Raw genomic sequence first — 15,652 nt, forward strand, 5'->3', positions numbered from 1 at the left:
AGTCAACACCGGTCCTGAAGACAATGAAGCCATTGAGATACAATTACATAACAGTAAATGAATCAGCGGATTTCACTTTGTAAAGTAGAAGGGTAGCAGTTTTGATGAGTCCTCTTATGATCCTACAGCCAGTAACGTGATGTGTTAATGACCATATGAGCTTTTGTTAAATTAATTTTGTTTAATGGGCACTCGAATATCAAATGAATCCTTTAATCAAGGTAGTGTTCCTAACATTATACATTTTCATTAATTTCACTCTTCAGGGCCTGATGTGCCATATTATTTTTCCATTCTATTGGAATAAACACTTCGGCAGTTAAAGTGAATTCAATTAAATCCTAACTAGTCATGTGCAACTTGTTTCTATTTGTTTCATGAATGTCCTGCTTTATGTTAACAGGAATTGATGAATGATGGCAAATTACTCATTTTAAAATAGTTTTAACCAAAAAAGAAATCAAACTTTGTGCAACTATTTAAAAAAAATTTACCCATTCCATGCCAAAATAAATAACTATTTATTTGACTCTCTGCCTGACCTTTAATTACTAATATAAAGCTTGTTTCTAGTAATATGAGTGTTGTTTTCTGGCATTTAAGGACATTGTGAGTGTTTTTAAATTAGTCGTGAGTCAAGGAAAGGCGACTCTTGTTCGCTGTCAGGCGAATGGATGACGAACAAGTGGAACAAGTGCGGCCTCTTGTGGTGCCTCTGGAAACAAAGCATGGCACAAAGCTGCTGCCTCACCCACATGTATTTCTTGGCCCAAATAAGTCTGAGTAAGTGGGTCAGCAACCTTTGAACAAATCCGGCTGTTTTCTCAGGCCGTGTTAAGCCAGGAGCAGGAGATTTGGTCTATTGTTCACTAATGTGGTGTTTTAACGTTGTAACAGGAGCAGCAAGAACAAATGTAAATATCAATAAGACTAATTAAAATCCCAAACCGACATATTGATAGTGTAATTTAAAAAAAATTCAATTCTAATCAATGATTTCTAAATTTAATTATCATCCTTAACAATTCAATTGTCACTTGTGTCAATGGTCATATAAGATCCACCGTTGTGCTTACATTAAAGATATGAATAAATGGAATTCTTGCTTAATCTGACAAATCTATTTGAACTCGTCAAAATTAAATAATATAAACATAAATAAGAATGTAATTTCACATATATAAAACTGTAACAAGGAGAAATTATACTGAAGATTATCTGCAATTGCTTTTGTAACTAATCATGATTGCATTTTAGATAGTAATAGTCAAGAGGTTATCATAGATATCTGCAATGATGAAATTAATATGCTAATCAGGATTACATCCCCAAATTATATGCAAATTAGGGCACATTTTCAAAATCAGGTCACATATCCAAAATGGTTTATTGTCATGTCAAAATAAAAGACTCAGATTCAGACTCGGTTTCCAGTTTGACTGTTTAATGGTCTCTTAACTAAAATCCGTGTCCTTTCTTAGACATCATGCTCCACGAGCTTCATTTCCTTGTGGTCGTCGTCATGCGCCTCAGTGGGAAGTGTGTCATATGTGCGACGGTACAAACACCGAGTGACCAAAGTGATTATGAACATCTCCATGATCATGATCTGCTGACTCAGCACTGCAGGGCAGAGGGAAGAAGAGAGAGAGAGAGGAAGAGATCAATTAAATAAATATTTCTTTTCTTTTCACTTCACCCGCCAGCAGCGGATGCAGAGAGACTTTCACCGATTGTTTTATTCTTACTGGATCCCCAAGCCGTAGAAGAGAAGGGAGGGGAACACGGGATGGTTCCATTCAAGGCCAGGATGTTAATGATTGACGTCTGCAGCTGACTCAACACAAGTATTAGCTGAGGAGCAAAACAATTCCTGATCAGTTAGATACAGTAGACATGCAGAAGAAGTTAGACCGTGTAGTCGCTCTGCTTATCAGTTATTTCCTGTTGGATTTCATGTTCTGGCACCAAACAAAGAACTCACACTTTGGTGGATATTTGCAGTGATTGTGTTCTAGTTTGAAACACCTTTCCCATAATCCTTGTCACTCTTACTCTTTTACTTTGTACAGAAATGTTAAAAGGGAAGAAAGTTTTAGTTGTGGAAGAGGATATCCTCTCATCTAGTTTCATATTTCCCTCCACAAAGGAGGATGTGTTTTCAAACCCTGTCCATTTGTTTGCTGGGTTAGGGTTAGGGTTATGTAACATTATGTGTTCATGTAACATTGTGTAGCGTCAGAAAATAATTAACTTTCTTAAACATTGCAGGACAGGGTGTTTTTCAAACTTTTCATAATTTTCCAATAATTTGTGGATCTTGATGAACACAATCAGGCAGATTAAGGGAACTGATATCTATGTGTTTGTGAAATTTAGTGCAGCTTGATTGGAGGTACGTGCTCTACTAAGTTCCATTGGCTGTTGTTGGTTCTTTTATTTGGTTTGTTTGTCAGCAGGATTATGCAAAAGCTACTGAACAACTTTCCATGAAATTTTGTCAAAGGATGGGACACGGGCCAAGAAATGTTTTGGCACAAATCTGAAATATAGTTGGTGAGACATTTAGTTAGGCAATTTGGTGCAGAAAAAAAATGCTGATCTAGCGGATTTAGATGTGGTTTCATAAGGGGACTGTTGGGCCTTAGTGAAGTTTAATCTGTAGCATAAAGAGGTTTTAGAATAGGTTTTACTCATGATGTGTGAAGAAATGCTGGATAAATACAATTGTTTGACTCACTTGGTACATGGCATACTTGGGTATGATTTTGATTTTGCGTAGATTACTGTTAGTGTTCATGAAGATGATGCCAACAGGCCAGAGGGACGTTATTGTGAGAACGCCAATGAACGGGTTGATCCAGATAGCTGTGCCTGTGATCTCCAGCTGAAAAAGAAGCAAAGAAATACCTACATTTTATGCTATGCTTGTTTATTTTTTATTTTGTGTGTGTGTGTAGCCAGATTACACTTACATCAGAGAGGTCAAAGTTGCCGTTTGTCCACAGTATTATGGAGAGGACAGAGAGCACTGTCTTTAGGATTGCATACTGAAGAGCAGCCACCTTCAGCAGGAATAACATTCGCCTGAATGATCCCAACCAAAGAAAGATCGCCTTTTAGATGTGAATATAACCCTAAGACAATGTCTAGTCAATATAGGAAGAAGGATATAGATAAGAGAGTGGGATTTAGTTGCCAAATCAATTTCAATTCAGGAGCACAGACTTAGATTTTCACTGATCTGGCTCCAATAACTAGAGAGTATCTGTATAAATACCGTGACATGGGTACACGGGGTAAACAGAGACAGCAGCAGCAGCAGGGTCCCACGCTGATCTTGAAGGTTTCACCAGAAAACCTCTTCAGAAAAAGATCAGTGCCGCCGTACTCCTCGATCATCAGCACCAAGACTTTGTACACGACCACTGCAAAATAACTAGAGAGAGGAAGAGAGGTCTGTGATGGCGTATTTGTGCTTCTCTGAAAAGGAAAGCGTCCGATTCCATATGTCAGTAATTAATTTATTATCACACCGACTCCTGACATTCGAGGAAAAACTCAAGATGTTCATGGTTTGACCCATTCACTTTACATGAGTCACAGTCAGGGAACATAAAATGTAACATTGTATACAGAGGAGATTTCCTGTTTTCTAGTAAAGATGAGCACATGTTGGGTGGAGATGATCTTTGATCTTTGCATGTAATGAGTCATCGGGTAGTTAAACTGTGCCAACACCTTACTTATAGTAGTATTACTGTTTCTCCAGGGTCAGAAGGATGGGAACCTTGAAGTCTTTGGCCAAAACTCTAGTCATCCATGTTTTAGTTTTACAAGATTATACAGTTCATTAAATTATCGTTTATTACCTCCAGCAAGGAGGTTATGTTTTCGCCCCTGACTGCTTGTTGGTTAGATTGTTTATTAGCAGGAATACGCAAACACTACAGGACAGATTAAGGAAAGAAAGCATTCAATCTTGGTCTGGATCCAAAAGTTTAATACCGATCTGACAAATCTAAATGTAGTTTAATATGGCAACATTGGCGGAACAATGCACTTCTTTTGATTGCCATTCTAGTCTTAAAATAAGAATAAAAACAAACATCATATTTCTACTTTTTAGAAATTTTAGTGAAAGTAATCCTTAAAAGTATTTTGCCATGTGTACCCATTTAGACAGTGTAGAGAAAACCTACCAGTTTGACGTCATGTCTGTGAACATAACTGCCCTGGGGATCCACATCCCGAAACAAGCCATGGTAGCGATGACCTAAAAAAACAAATCTTCAAGTTTACTGTTGATATAGCATTTTGAGATTTCATATTGTGAAGCCTTCCCAACCCACTCACTGGTGCTGCACCATTTATCCAGATGATGGTTGTCTTCTTGGGGTAGGGCAGTTCTTTATAAATATAGACGCACTGCTCCAGGTACAGCAGCAGGGAGATGCAGGACATGAGGGTGAGGATGCCGTACAGACAAAATCCAAATTTATCGAGCTCTGAGGACAAATAAAAAAGAAAGCAGAGTTTTCCTCAGGGCTGAAAAGGTACATTGTTGTGGTAACAGTCAACAACTTTATAACATTGATTGTGTACTGATGAACACTGATATTTTTTTAACAAGAGGCTAAAAGCAGAAACTAATACCACCCGGTACGTTCAAGACTTCCAGACACAGAGATAAACAGAGTGAGCTGCCCTGAGCACCGTAGTACGGTGCTGATAAGGAAAACTACACGCTGCCCCTCGGTTACATCATTCCAGAGCACATTGTATGTTTCCAGGTTTGCAGATGACACTGTCACAACTGGGCATCAACACTCTCCACGACTTCCTGTCTTTTGACAGAAAATAAATGGATGAGGATGTAACTGCAATTCTTGTTAAGTAATCTATTTTGTATTATTCTAAATGGGATTTATTTATTCTCTAACTTGTTTCACATTGCTGTACCTTTCACATACATTTTTGCATTTAAGCATTTCTCAGTTTTAAAGCACTTTGAGAGGCATTTCTTGAATGGAAGGTGCTGCACAAACAATTTGCAATTTGACAAAAATGATTATTATTAGCATTAAGGTAACGTTATCAGTGAGCTGAATGTAGAGATGTGGGTCACTTACGGTTTATCACGTCGATCGCCTGCGGAGGCTCTTGTAAACATGCTGGGTCAATGGTGCGGTTGAGAGCTTCCTCCATGGTATGCAGGTGCGAATTCTCCAAAAGACTAAAGTTTAAAAACAAAGGGTCTAGAAAAATCGAATCACCCACTTACTACAAAAAAGTAGTGGGTTGTAGTAGTTAAAACAAAACAAGGTAAACGTGTTTCCTCTTTACATTGCTGTGTCCAGCAGAGATTTGCAGCAGACGGCGAGTGTACTTTAGCCCTTAAGTAACTTTTAAGGAATGGAGTAAGAAGGACAGGTTCAGAGCTTAAACGTTTATGAGAACTCCTCATATATATTTAACTGTCACTCATTCATTCACAGACGACAGTCACAGCTATTAAAATCACTCCGAGGTCAATAAAACTCATTGTGCGCGTCAACATGCATGAACTTTGACAAGGCGTATTATATTCCTTCCACTAAAAATGAAAGCTTATAAATAGATAAAGATAAAAAAAAATGATAAGTGCCTTGAGTGCATATGAAGTACTTCTCTGTTTAATTAGATGAAATGATTTTGTTTGTGTTGGTTGATATTTTGTCGTTTTGTGTCCCACAGTTCAAAGGCTCAGGATATTACTAATGACTGAGGCAGAATTAATTATTAAAAACAGTGTGCTGCGCCAGCACTCTTATGCAAGCTAAGGTTGGAGGTTTTGTTGTCTTCAGTTTTGACCGAAAGAGAAAGGAAACCTGTTTATTTCAGTAGAAATAACCATTTTAATCCAATGATATAGGAAAATGTATCTTCTCTAAACAAATTATCACAACATGTCGGCAAGTTTGACAAAGAGGCAAAGAAAAAGACATTATAGGAGACTGGTTGCGTTTATTATTGTCGGATCAAATGTTTTTTACCTAAATTTTACATCCAAAGTAGATAGAGCCTAATGGCAAAACATTTAAATAGTTAATGAGAGCCGATCATGACTATTATCAAAATGAATGTCACATTATTATTTATTTACGGGTTAAAGTCAGATTTTTGCTCCTGATTAAAGGCTGTGGTTCTTTAACTCTGAAGATGATCGATTATGTGTTGTAACTTTTTACTCTGCCATGATGCATAGGTATTATATCGATATATATTGAACTCCTTATTATATTGCTAGTGATTAAAATTGTATTGGATAGATTATTGATAGTTTTCTTTCTCCCAGTCCTAACATGTAAAGCCTAAATGGATTTACTTTTCCCGATGCAAAGCATGAGTGTTGACCCTCATTCAGCTTTTATCTGTTTCCGGTCCTGAAGAGGTGAACGACACTGTGGTCACTCACCTCTGTGTGGTTCCCACCTCATTGTGTTAGTCAGCTCGTTTCATGACCAACACTCGTTCAATCTTATCAGCAAGGTTCAACTTTTAATGAGCTTGAGAAAGTGAAGAGTTGCCTTGAGTCAGTTCATTCTTGTGAAATACATGTGCTTATAAATCTGTACATGATCATCACTCCACATCTAAGGACTATAAATCCATCATGGATTTAATATTTAACTTTACTTGGAACTGAGAACTGATCAACACGTTCCTCACTTGGCATCTCTTCAATTCTTTCACAATGGAACACACTTATTTTAGAAATTCTGTAAAAATCCCAGTCACTGTTATTTGATAAGACAAAGTCTACAGTCATGCTAGATGCTCTTTGTCACTGTACTTATGGACACAATGGTGTCTATGTAAATTGTGCAAAAATGGTAATGCTGGCAAGCAAGCTCATGGTAATGAAAAGTTTTTGTAGGGGTTTAGCTCGTCATTAACCCAAGTACTGGACAAATGATGGAAATTCACAATTTACCTTGAAGGAAACATGAATGTCGTTGATAAATTTCATGGCATCCACCCAATAGTTAATGAGGAAAATTGACGTGCGAAAGATAAAACCATAGTCCAAAGGATTGGAATTTTCTGGCCATGCTCAGGCAAAAACAATTTGCATCAAAAACAAATATCTTGACTAGAACATGGACAAGCCTATAGTTTAAGCTGATAGGACAATCTGCAAAGTCTCATTACAGTTGTTTCAACTGAACATTTGTATCGGATGACAACAATGGGACTGACAGACAACCCGAAGAACCACAATTTTTAGTTTCTTAAATTTATTAATACAGAAGAATTCAAATCACCCTGCATGAATAATGTTCTCAGTATAGATGCATCTGGGTGTGTTTATCCAAGTTTGATCAGTGAGATTAGTCATTAAACTGCCATGAGTACATTCACATGGGCGATCACTCACTCAGGAATATCACAACACATCTGTTACTATCTACTGAAACTCTTAATCCCACTCCGTGCTGAGCATCATTTCTACTTAGAGCAACATTATGTCTTGACGGAGCTGCCAGGAGAGGACAGAGAGGAGCATATATGTCCTCAGCCTTAAATTAAGTCCACGTCGTCTATCCTAGTTTGTGCTCATGGATGCAGGGGAGCAAACTCCTCTGACCGTTCTGACATTACCTTTAAACATGGGGTCAGTTTGTGCTCTTTGCTTTCAAATAAATCTCATTCTCAAACTGGAACAGTAGACTCAACTCATTATTCTTGGCATTGACACACAAGAATGATTCATTTTACACAAACACAAAACAAAGGATCGATCATGATTTTTTTTTTTTTTTTTAAAGGAAATAAATACATATAAATAAAATCAATACACATGATAAGACAATAATTTATAAAAGCTTGATAACAAATAAATAACAAGTATTTATGGTACAATGAAAAATGGCAATACAATTGATAATTATAGGATTATTATTATAGGGCAACATTAAAGAGTAGTTGATCTATTGGTTGTGCAAATATTTGGAATGAGAAACAGTTTAAACTGCAGTTTAACTGGATTTTTGGTCCTCGTACTTCAAGTTTCTACACCTGCACGTTTACCATATAAAATTTGAAATGCAAAAATAATACAAAAGTGTAAACAGAAAGACATATAAAATGTTTTGATAATTTCAATTGTAAACTAAATTAGACCCTCTGATAATTGACGACTGGTCTTTATTGCACTGTGCTTGGAGTTAAAAACTGATGACACATTATATCACACACTTTATCAACGGTATTTAAATGTCTCAGCATTCTGAGTGAGTTATACAAATCTCGCTTTAGCTGGTGCCACTACTCCCCATCGAAGATCACCAGATTCAAGGCTTAGTCGTGATTAATACTGACAAAAGGATAAGTCATGTTGAAATATGTAATGTGAGTAATCCATGGAGATAAATGCCAACATTCTGTACAGTGGCTCAGGGAACAAAAAGCAGTGGTCAAGTCCCAGAGTTTCTCAGATGCAATAATGAAAACTGTTTATCTTTGGCTCAAAACAAAGACCAAACCTCGGTATCACCTCATGGTGGCGTCCACGTGGTCCCTGAATTGTCTCAGCTGACATGAAGACAGTATTGTTTGAAGCACAGTGGATGTGTGATGATCCATGAGAACATGCGTGTTGAGGCTGCGCAGACTCCAAATGAGGGTGGAGGACGGCTCCTGCTGAGGTGCTGATGCGCCCGATTTAAGGCATCACAGTTGATGAGCGCTCTGAAGAGGTGTGACCTGCAGTGACAGCCAGCAAAGTACAAATAAATGCAAAGTACACGATCACCTGGGTTTTACCTGACAAACCAGGGGAACTACGGTATTTATATCATGTGTACGTACCTGCTATGGCTCAATCTCCACTGTCACTGAGTCTTTGAGGGCTCCGTCTGAAGCGAAACAGTGAGGACAGAAGAGAGGGTTCATTTTGAGCAGATAATTAAAACACCAAAAAAACTTGACATACAAGTATTAATGACAAAAAACTGAAAATGTCAGAAGTCAGTCAGCAACACACCAACTTTCTCTTTGCCGTCGTCCACCGTGTGTTGTATATTGTTACTATGCAGACAATCGGCGGTCTCCATCCTATCAGCAGGGCTGTAATTCAAATCACATTATAGATTAATACAAATAAACCTGGATGGAAGCAGATTAAACAAAATTTGAAACGGGAAAAAAACAACTAGCCTTTTTCCATTTTGCTGGAGGACACCTTTCGCTTGTTCAGGATCTATCTGAACCAACCTGGTAACAAAGGATTGTCCATCTCCCAGACTGGTAGAAGACAAGAAAGAAAAAGTGAACAAGATGGAATTGATTTAAATACACCTTATTTTCTGCACTCCATTAAAGTAGCTTCAGCGCTGAGGATGACATTTATAAAGCTGCTTTCATTCATGCACTGATGAAATATCCGAGCGAGCCCATGTGACGATACAGCAGGAAATTCAGAGCAAACAAGACACCACCAGCTGCCTGAATGATCCAGAAAAGTCCCTTTTGATGTGAAACCATGTGACCCAGACAATCTCTGGGTGAAAGGCAAACTCAGGAACAAACCTGGGACCATTTTTCTGGACATGTTCCACGTTCATGTCTGATTAAAGCTCTTCAGCCTTAAGCACAGTGCGGACTTACAGTAGTGCTGCCTATCAGTTTGCATCATTGTGTTGTCTAACGTGACTGAAGCTACATCAGGCCAAAGCACACTCACCTTGAGAAAATGGGACAAATCCAGTACTTTGCTTGGTCTCCAAACACCTCAGCTACATTTCTGCTATGCCCGAGTGAAAACCCATTTTTATCCGGACCATTTGCAAAGAAAGGAGCCCTGAAAGCCTCTGAAAATAATTTTTTAAAAACACAGTCAGCGGTGACCACCAAAGCACAGAAGCAGCGGTTTAATGACATATTCATATATAGTTACCTATAGTGGTCCGGTTCTTTCCCACGAGCCACAGATGGTAGCTGAGAAGTGACGAGATGCTAATAAAGAACACGGCCGCCACGACGAACAGAAACAAGATATGGAATTTGGCACCCGTGTCAGGTAGCTTATTCTTTGCAGGGGGAAAAAAAACAGAACAAAAGTGTTAGTCTTGTGACCTCTGCATGATTGTGAACAAATAATTGTAGTTCTCGTTTTAACAGCTGACTGCAGGAACTGACCAATCATGTAGAACTATCTGTTACTGTGTTTAACTATTTTTCTGACTGTATTTTTTTCTTGCAGTTACACAATAAACTCCTTCACTCTTTGACCACATGACAGGAGCCATTGTCTCATGCAAAGCAGTACGCTAAAGAGAGCGAACAGAAAGGCGATCACATGACGACAGTGACACTTAAATTCAATTTAATAATTTATATATCACATTTTCTGGCCCAAAATGGAATTATTTCCAAGTTCAAAAGAATCTGATGCTTGTGTTTTTCGAACCCCAAACTGGTGAATGTTGATGATTTTGTACTTACACTCCAGAATTTGAGGAAATACTTGACGACTGTCGCACATATTACGACACAGTAGAGCGAGGCGAAGGCCAAGAACAAGACAAAGAACTTGTAATTTGAGAATCCCACACAGTTATTCACCCTGAATGAAAAACATGATTTTAATATAAAACAAACACTGAAGTTCAGATAAATATTCTTTAGCACAACAGAGCAATTAATGGAAAATAATTCATGGTGAAAATTTGAAAATCCTACCAGGGGCAGTGATGGTCCATTTTCAACACACACCTTAAAAGAAGGAAAAAACAAACATTGAATCAGTCAAATCTAGTAAATGTCTAAATGTTCATAATTATGATTTACAGAGTTCATCTTTTAAAAATAAATCTCAACTCATCTATGCTGATTTTGTATTTAAAATGTACTTTAAAACCACTATTTGCATCGTAAAATTGTTAAAGAAGAAATTCTCCATCTTCGCAACAGCAACACATCTGCTTTCACTCTTCTGTTTTCTCTTCATTTTCTGTTACCAGAGAATGCAGGTCGTAGTAGTAGCGGCAGAAGACAGGGTAAACAAGGGCAAAACACTCTTTGTATTAAGTTTTGACGGAAAAAGCTCAAGGCTCTTATCAATTGAAGCTACCCCTCCAGAAATAAAAACATTTGGAAGTTTGGGAACGTATAAAGAATCCCTTTAGGGTTGCACATTTCCCCGCTAGGCTCATTTGAGAAAAACGAAACCTAAAAAACAGATTGACAAGCCGCTATAGAGAGTAAACTGAGAAAACACTCACATTTCACAGGTGGAGCAGTGATGGCAGCGGTCAGGTTTGATTACCTGGCAGATGTCACAGTATCGGACGGCTATTTAGAGAAAAAGAAAACTGAATTATGAAAGGGCCTCTGTGTAACTGAAAACCTCGTACGTCTGTCTTAGTGAGGACACTCATTGGCATAATGCCTTCCCAGGGCCTAACCTTTACCATCACAACTAATGCCTAATGCTAACCTGAAGACCAACTTTTAACCACCAAACAGCCCTTTAAAAGTAGGTCAGAAAGTTAGTGACCAAAATGTCCTCACTTGGTAAGTCATTGGCTCATGGTCCTCACATGGATATCTGTACAAGTTGGAAGACAAGGCCCTTAATGTGATGTAACAGATTAAGGTCCCCACAATGTGAGAAATACTAGGATCACAGACACACAGATCTAATATCATAGTGTTTGTGAGGCAGGCGATATTTAAGCGAAATAAAAATTTGAGCTGCATTCTTTAAATGGAACCCTTAGCAGACTTTAGATGAAACATTGTCTGTGTGAATCAAATATGAGGGCTTTATTTCCGGGTGTCGCTTGAGGAGACAGTTGTGGTCCGCAGAGACACGGAGTTGCACCTGAGACAAATGAATCCTCCTGGTACGCACGGTTCCATAGACACAGACGAGGTCGATGCAGCTCACATCAGCAGAGGAACAACAACTCAGAGAATCACGTTGTTTTCGACACATACAACAGTGTTGCAACACAAACCAAAGGGGAAGGGACACTGTGACAACGCATTTACACAAGTTCGATTGCGCTGCTGATGTGAGCGACAGATATCAGCTGAACAATGAGGACAGTGTCTCTTCGTTCTTTCCACTTTGCTTGGGGCAAAATTAGTGGTCATTAAAAGAGTGAAGCGAACACAGGCTGAGTTTTTGCCGCCTCACCTCCCCCCGCCGTGCGAGTGTACACAGGTAAACCCCTCGCCACTTTCTTCAGGACCTCTTGCTGCCTCTCGGCTTGCTCCTCCCTCTCGTACATTTCCTTCTCTGCTCTGGGGAGACCAAACTGCCAGGAAGAGAAAAGAAGGCCCGAGAGTCAGAGAAAGCCCTGTCACACATACGGGAATATATCAGAGTGGAACGTTTGACTCCCGCTCACTTGAAATATTTGCAAGTGATAAGGCAAATAAAACGTTCACAAATCGAGGCTTGACATTGTACAGTTAACCCATCAACTTTATTATAAATATCTATAAAGAAACAGGGCTCATATCAGCTGATGTCAGGCTTAACACGTAGTTAACCGTTGCTTAAAAAGCTGCAAAGAGTATTTACAAAATCCCACATTCTGAACATGAAGACATGTATATTGAAAACGTTTTTTTTGTATTATTTTGGCTTACTGCTTTTGAGGGGCTGGCTGGTTGGGACCAGATCGTTTTCCAGTAGGACCATATGAACATGGTGAGGAAAATGTGAAAGAAGACCAAATAGGTGACTGTGGAGAGGGAAAGAAAAGGTTTGATTTGTAGCAGTTACTTCTCCTATGATAATTAATTACAGCATTAACTGTGAATTAGTATGTAATGTGAATAGATACAATGAACCATGTGCTGTTGTGTCACTTACTTCGTTCTGCATTGTTTGGGATTGTATCTACACAAGACACAGAAATACACAATCTATTAGTGAGCAGGATTGAATGCTCTAAGAATGCATGACTACACATCCCCCCCACCATCACACCACACACACACACTTTCTCTTTCTCACAACATGTGGCAGCAGCCTGGCACGGCCAGCAGTGACCCACCCATAACAGAGAGCTTTGTTAAAGCAGCAGGGATGTCCCTGTCCTGATCACAGAAGCTTGGAAACACACATATCTTCAGCACGACTATCTACACACTGGTAATTGTACAGTTTCCACCCCCCTGTAAAAAGAAACCACTGTGAGTGCATGGATAACGATGCATGATCAATATCTATCTGCTGAATAATACATACAGCACTCTGAGCTTCTGCCGATTCCGACTTAGTTCAAATAAATGTGCATGTACACATTGATCACATTTGATAGTAAGACAAAAGTAGGAACTCTCATCCGTCCACTGCTGATTGATTGTTGTATTTTGAGAAGTATAATAAATTATTTGATTGAAAAATAGTGATAATTAGTTCTTCCTATGAATCAATCATTTGCCTTTTTGAATTTTAAGAAGTTGAAATAAATCCTGACATATTTAACCACTTTGACAGACACAAAAGCTTCTGCTTTATTACAAGTTTTAACTTGACGCGTTACTTTGTATTAGTATCAGCTATGACGTAAATAATGCATGTGACTTCAAAGGTCTTAACCCTCGTCCTTCTTCTCCAGTAAATCTTCAGTGAATAAATCAGCTGGCAGCAACTGTTTGTTCCCTACTGCACAGTTTGAACTACTTACAGTCACTGCCATTTGTTAAATGTCAACTTGTGGATAGAAAATACATAAAGTAAATACATTCAATGTGTCAGAATTACAGCTGCAGATCATCAAGGGACAACAACTTTGGATAAAAATCTAAAACAAAATCTTTATCAATAGGGCAAACAAGAGAAATAAGTGGTCTCTGGGTTTTGTCAGCTAATTATGACACGAGGGTTGTGATGCATAGCTTCAATAAAATCACTCACTGTAAATCTTAACAACAAAAACATATAAGGAAGTGTTTCTTTTCAAATCGGTTCCACATTCGTCCCAACTCTAATATCACCTGGTTCTTTCCAACTAGTTATTATATTTAAAGTAGCTTCCCAGACTCTGTAAATCAGATAGAAATCAAAGTTTGTTTGGATAAAGTGATACTTGTGCAGCTGAGGTGAAGGCACAGACGCATGTGAAGTGTCAAACTGTGATAAACTGAGGTTTCAAAGCCCGAGTTAAGCCTCGCTCCCCGGTCAAACTTGACAAAGCCGCCCTGAGGCTGTCAACACGAGGTAAACACGGAGGAAAGTGACGCTACTCACACACACACAGCTCCACCACGTAGGCGTAGTAGGACCAGCCGATGACCAGGTTAACAAACAGGACAGGTATCCAGTTCAGAGCCCGTCTGCAGCACCTCAGCGCAGGAGAGGGCGCCATCTTTAATCCGAGTGCAGGACACAAACTGGGCGCGACGTCACAGCAACGGGTTTAAAGGACGGAGTGACGGAAACTACAACACCCAGAGGCCTCTGGTCAGGCGCAACGTCAAAAAGTACATTTACTCTGGAACTGTATTTGAATCTAGGTCAAAGTGGTATTTATATTCAGGGTATTTAATTACTTAATATTATAATAACTTATGTACAGGACTCCATTCTAGAGGGAGAAAGTTTGCTCCACTACATTTATCTGACAGCTTTAGTTACTTATTACATTTTCACATAAAAACATACAAAGAGCCTAAACAATGTGAACTGAACCAAACTACAATTTTAGCAGAGAAATTATTAGTTAATCGCAGTGATGGGATGCAACCCAGTACATTTACTTTGTCATTGTATTAAAGTATTTTTTTATTTTCAGGTACTTTTCCCTTTTACATATATTAGAAAACATCTGTACTTCCATTCAAACTGTATTGGTATTGCTATTATCATTATTATCATTATTATTATTATCGTTAATTTTATTTTCTACTTAATGACATGTTTACAATATTCAGCATTATATGTTCATTGTTTATTTACATTTGTAATACTGTGAGTATTTTTCTCAAGTAGAAAAGAGTAGTACTGTAGTACTTACCCCACCACTGGTTAATTGACAAATTATATATTACAGAATATTAGTATAATATTTATGAGTAAGCTATTAGAAGTCTGTGGACCAGTCATCTTGAAATTAGGATGATTTGACTTGAGTTGTGTCGTCGTGCTTGAGGTACTTTTATAAGTTCTGGAGGTTTGAGTGTTTTTCCAGGTTTTTCCCTCAGTGTTCACTGGTTTCCCTGATAGCTTTAGAATTGAGTGTTGCACAGCACCTCTCGGGCCACAAGGGGGCAGAACACACTCACATGACACACTGGTGTTAAGCAGAAGTGATACAATGCTCTATTATTCTGTTCATTCTACGCTCTTCACTCCTCGGGTCGAGTTAAAAGCCCTCTGTTATTCCAGGGCACAATCCAACTTTTCCATTCATACCGTTAGTATGTTGCTTCACTTTTACAACTAGCCCACGACATATGCATTACATCAGTATCGACTTAAGGCCTCTAATGGCTGAATGATTTTGAAAGAGAATTTGAATAGGATGGTACAAAGGAAACATTGAAGACGTTATTTGGGCCACCAGCAAATCCATTAGAACTATTACAGATTTCATACTGTTCTGCAATGATGTAGCCTGTCTCCTGTAGAGCTACATACAATGATGTA

The 15,652-nt window shown here is 38.5% G+C and overlaps 2 protein-coding genes across 2 annotated transcripts; both read right to left on the reverse strand.

Annotated features, from left to right (window-relative positions):
• Positions 1-1,457: 1,457 nt before the first annotated feature.
• LOC128456628 (organic solute transporter subunit alpha) lies at positions 1,458-7,156 on the reverse strand. The gene is made up of 8 exons (XM_053440871.1): positions 5,133-7,156; positions 4,357-4,508; positions 4,203-4,276; positions 3,281-3,439; positions 2,976-3,087; positions 2,741-2,887; positions 1,749-1,854; positions 1,458-1,623 (listed from the first exon to the last, which is right to left on the reverse strand). Exons 1-8 carry the CDS (start codon positions 5,206-5,208, stop codon positions 1,478-1,480), a joined length of 972 nt encoding a protein of 323 aa, XP_053296846.1. The 5' UTR covers positions 5,209-7,156; the 3' UTR covers positions 1,458-1,477.
• Positions 7,157-7,775: 619 nt separating this feature from the next.
• LOC128456627 (palmitoyltransferase ZDHHC20-B) lies at positions 7,776-14,412 on the reverse strand. Its single transcript, XM_053440870.1, has 13 exons — positions 14,255-14,412; positions 12,872-12,898; positions 12,646-12,740; positions 12,188-12,308; positions 11,268-11,337; positions 10,726-10,758; positions 10,489-10,609; positions 9,941-10,073; positions 9,728-9,854; positions 9,202-9,288; positions 9,029-9,111; positions 8,854-8,900; positions 7,776-8,748 (listed from the first exon to the last, which is right to left on the reverse strand). Exons 1-12 carry the CDS (start codon positions 14,370-14,372, stop codon positions 8,857-8,859), a joined length of 1,059 nt encoding a protein of 352 aa, XP_053296845.1. The 5' UTR covers positions 14,373-14,412; the 3' UTR covers positions 7,776-8,748; positions 8,854-8,856.
• Positions 14,413-15,652: the final 1,240 nt, after the last annotated feature.

This window comes from Pleuronectes platessa, chromosome 15 (genome assembly GCF_947347685.1).
Source record: "Pleuronectes platessa chromosome 15, fPlePla1.1, whole genome shotgun sequence".
NCBI lineage: Eukaryota > Metazoa > Chordata > Actinopteri > Pleuronectiformes > Pleuronectidae > Pleuronectes > Pleuronectes platessa.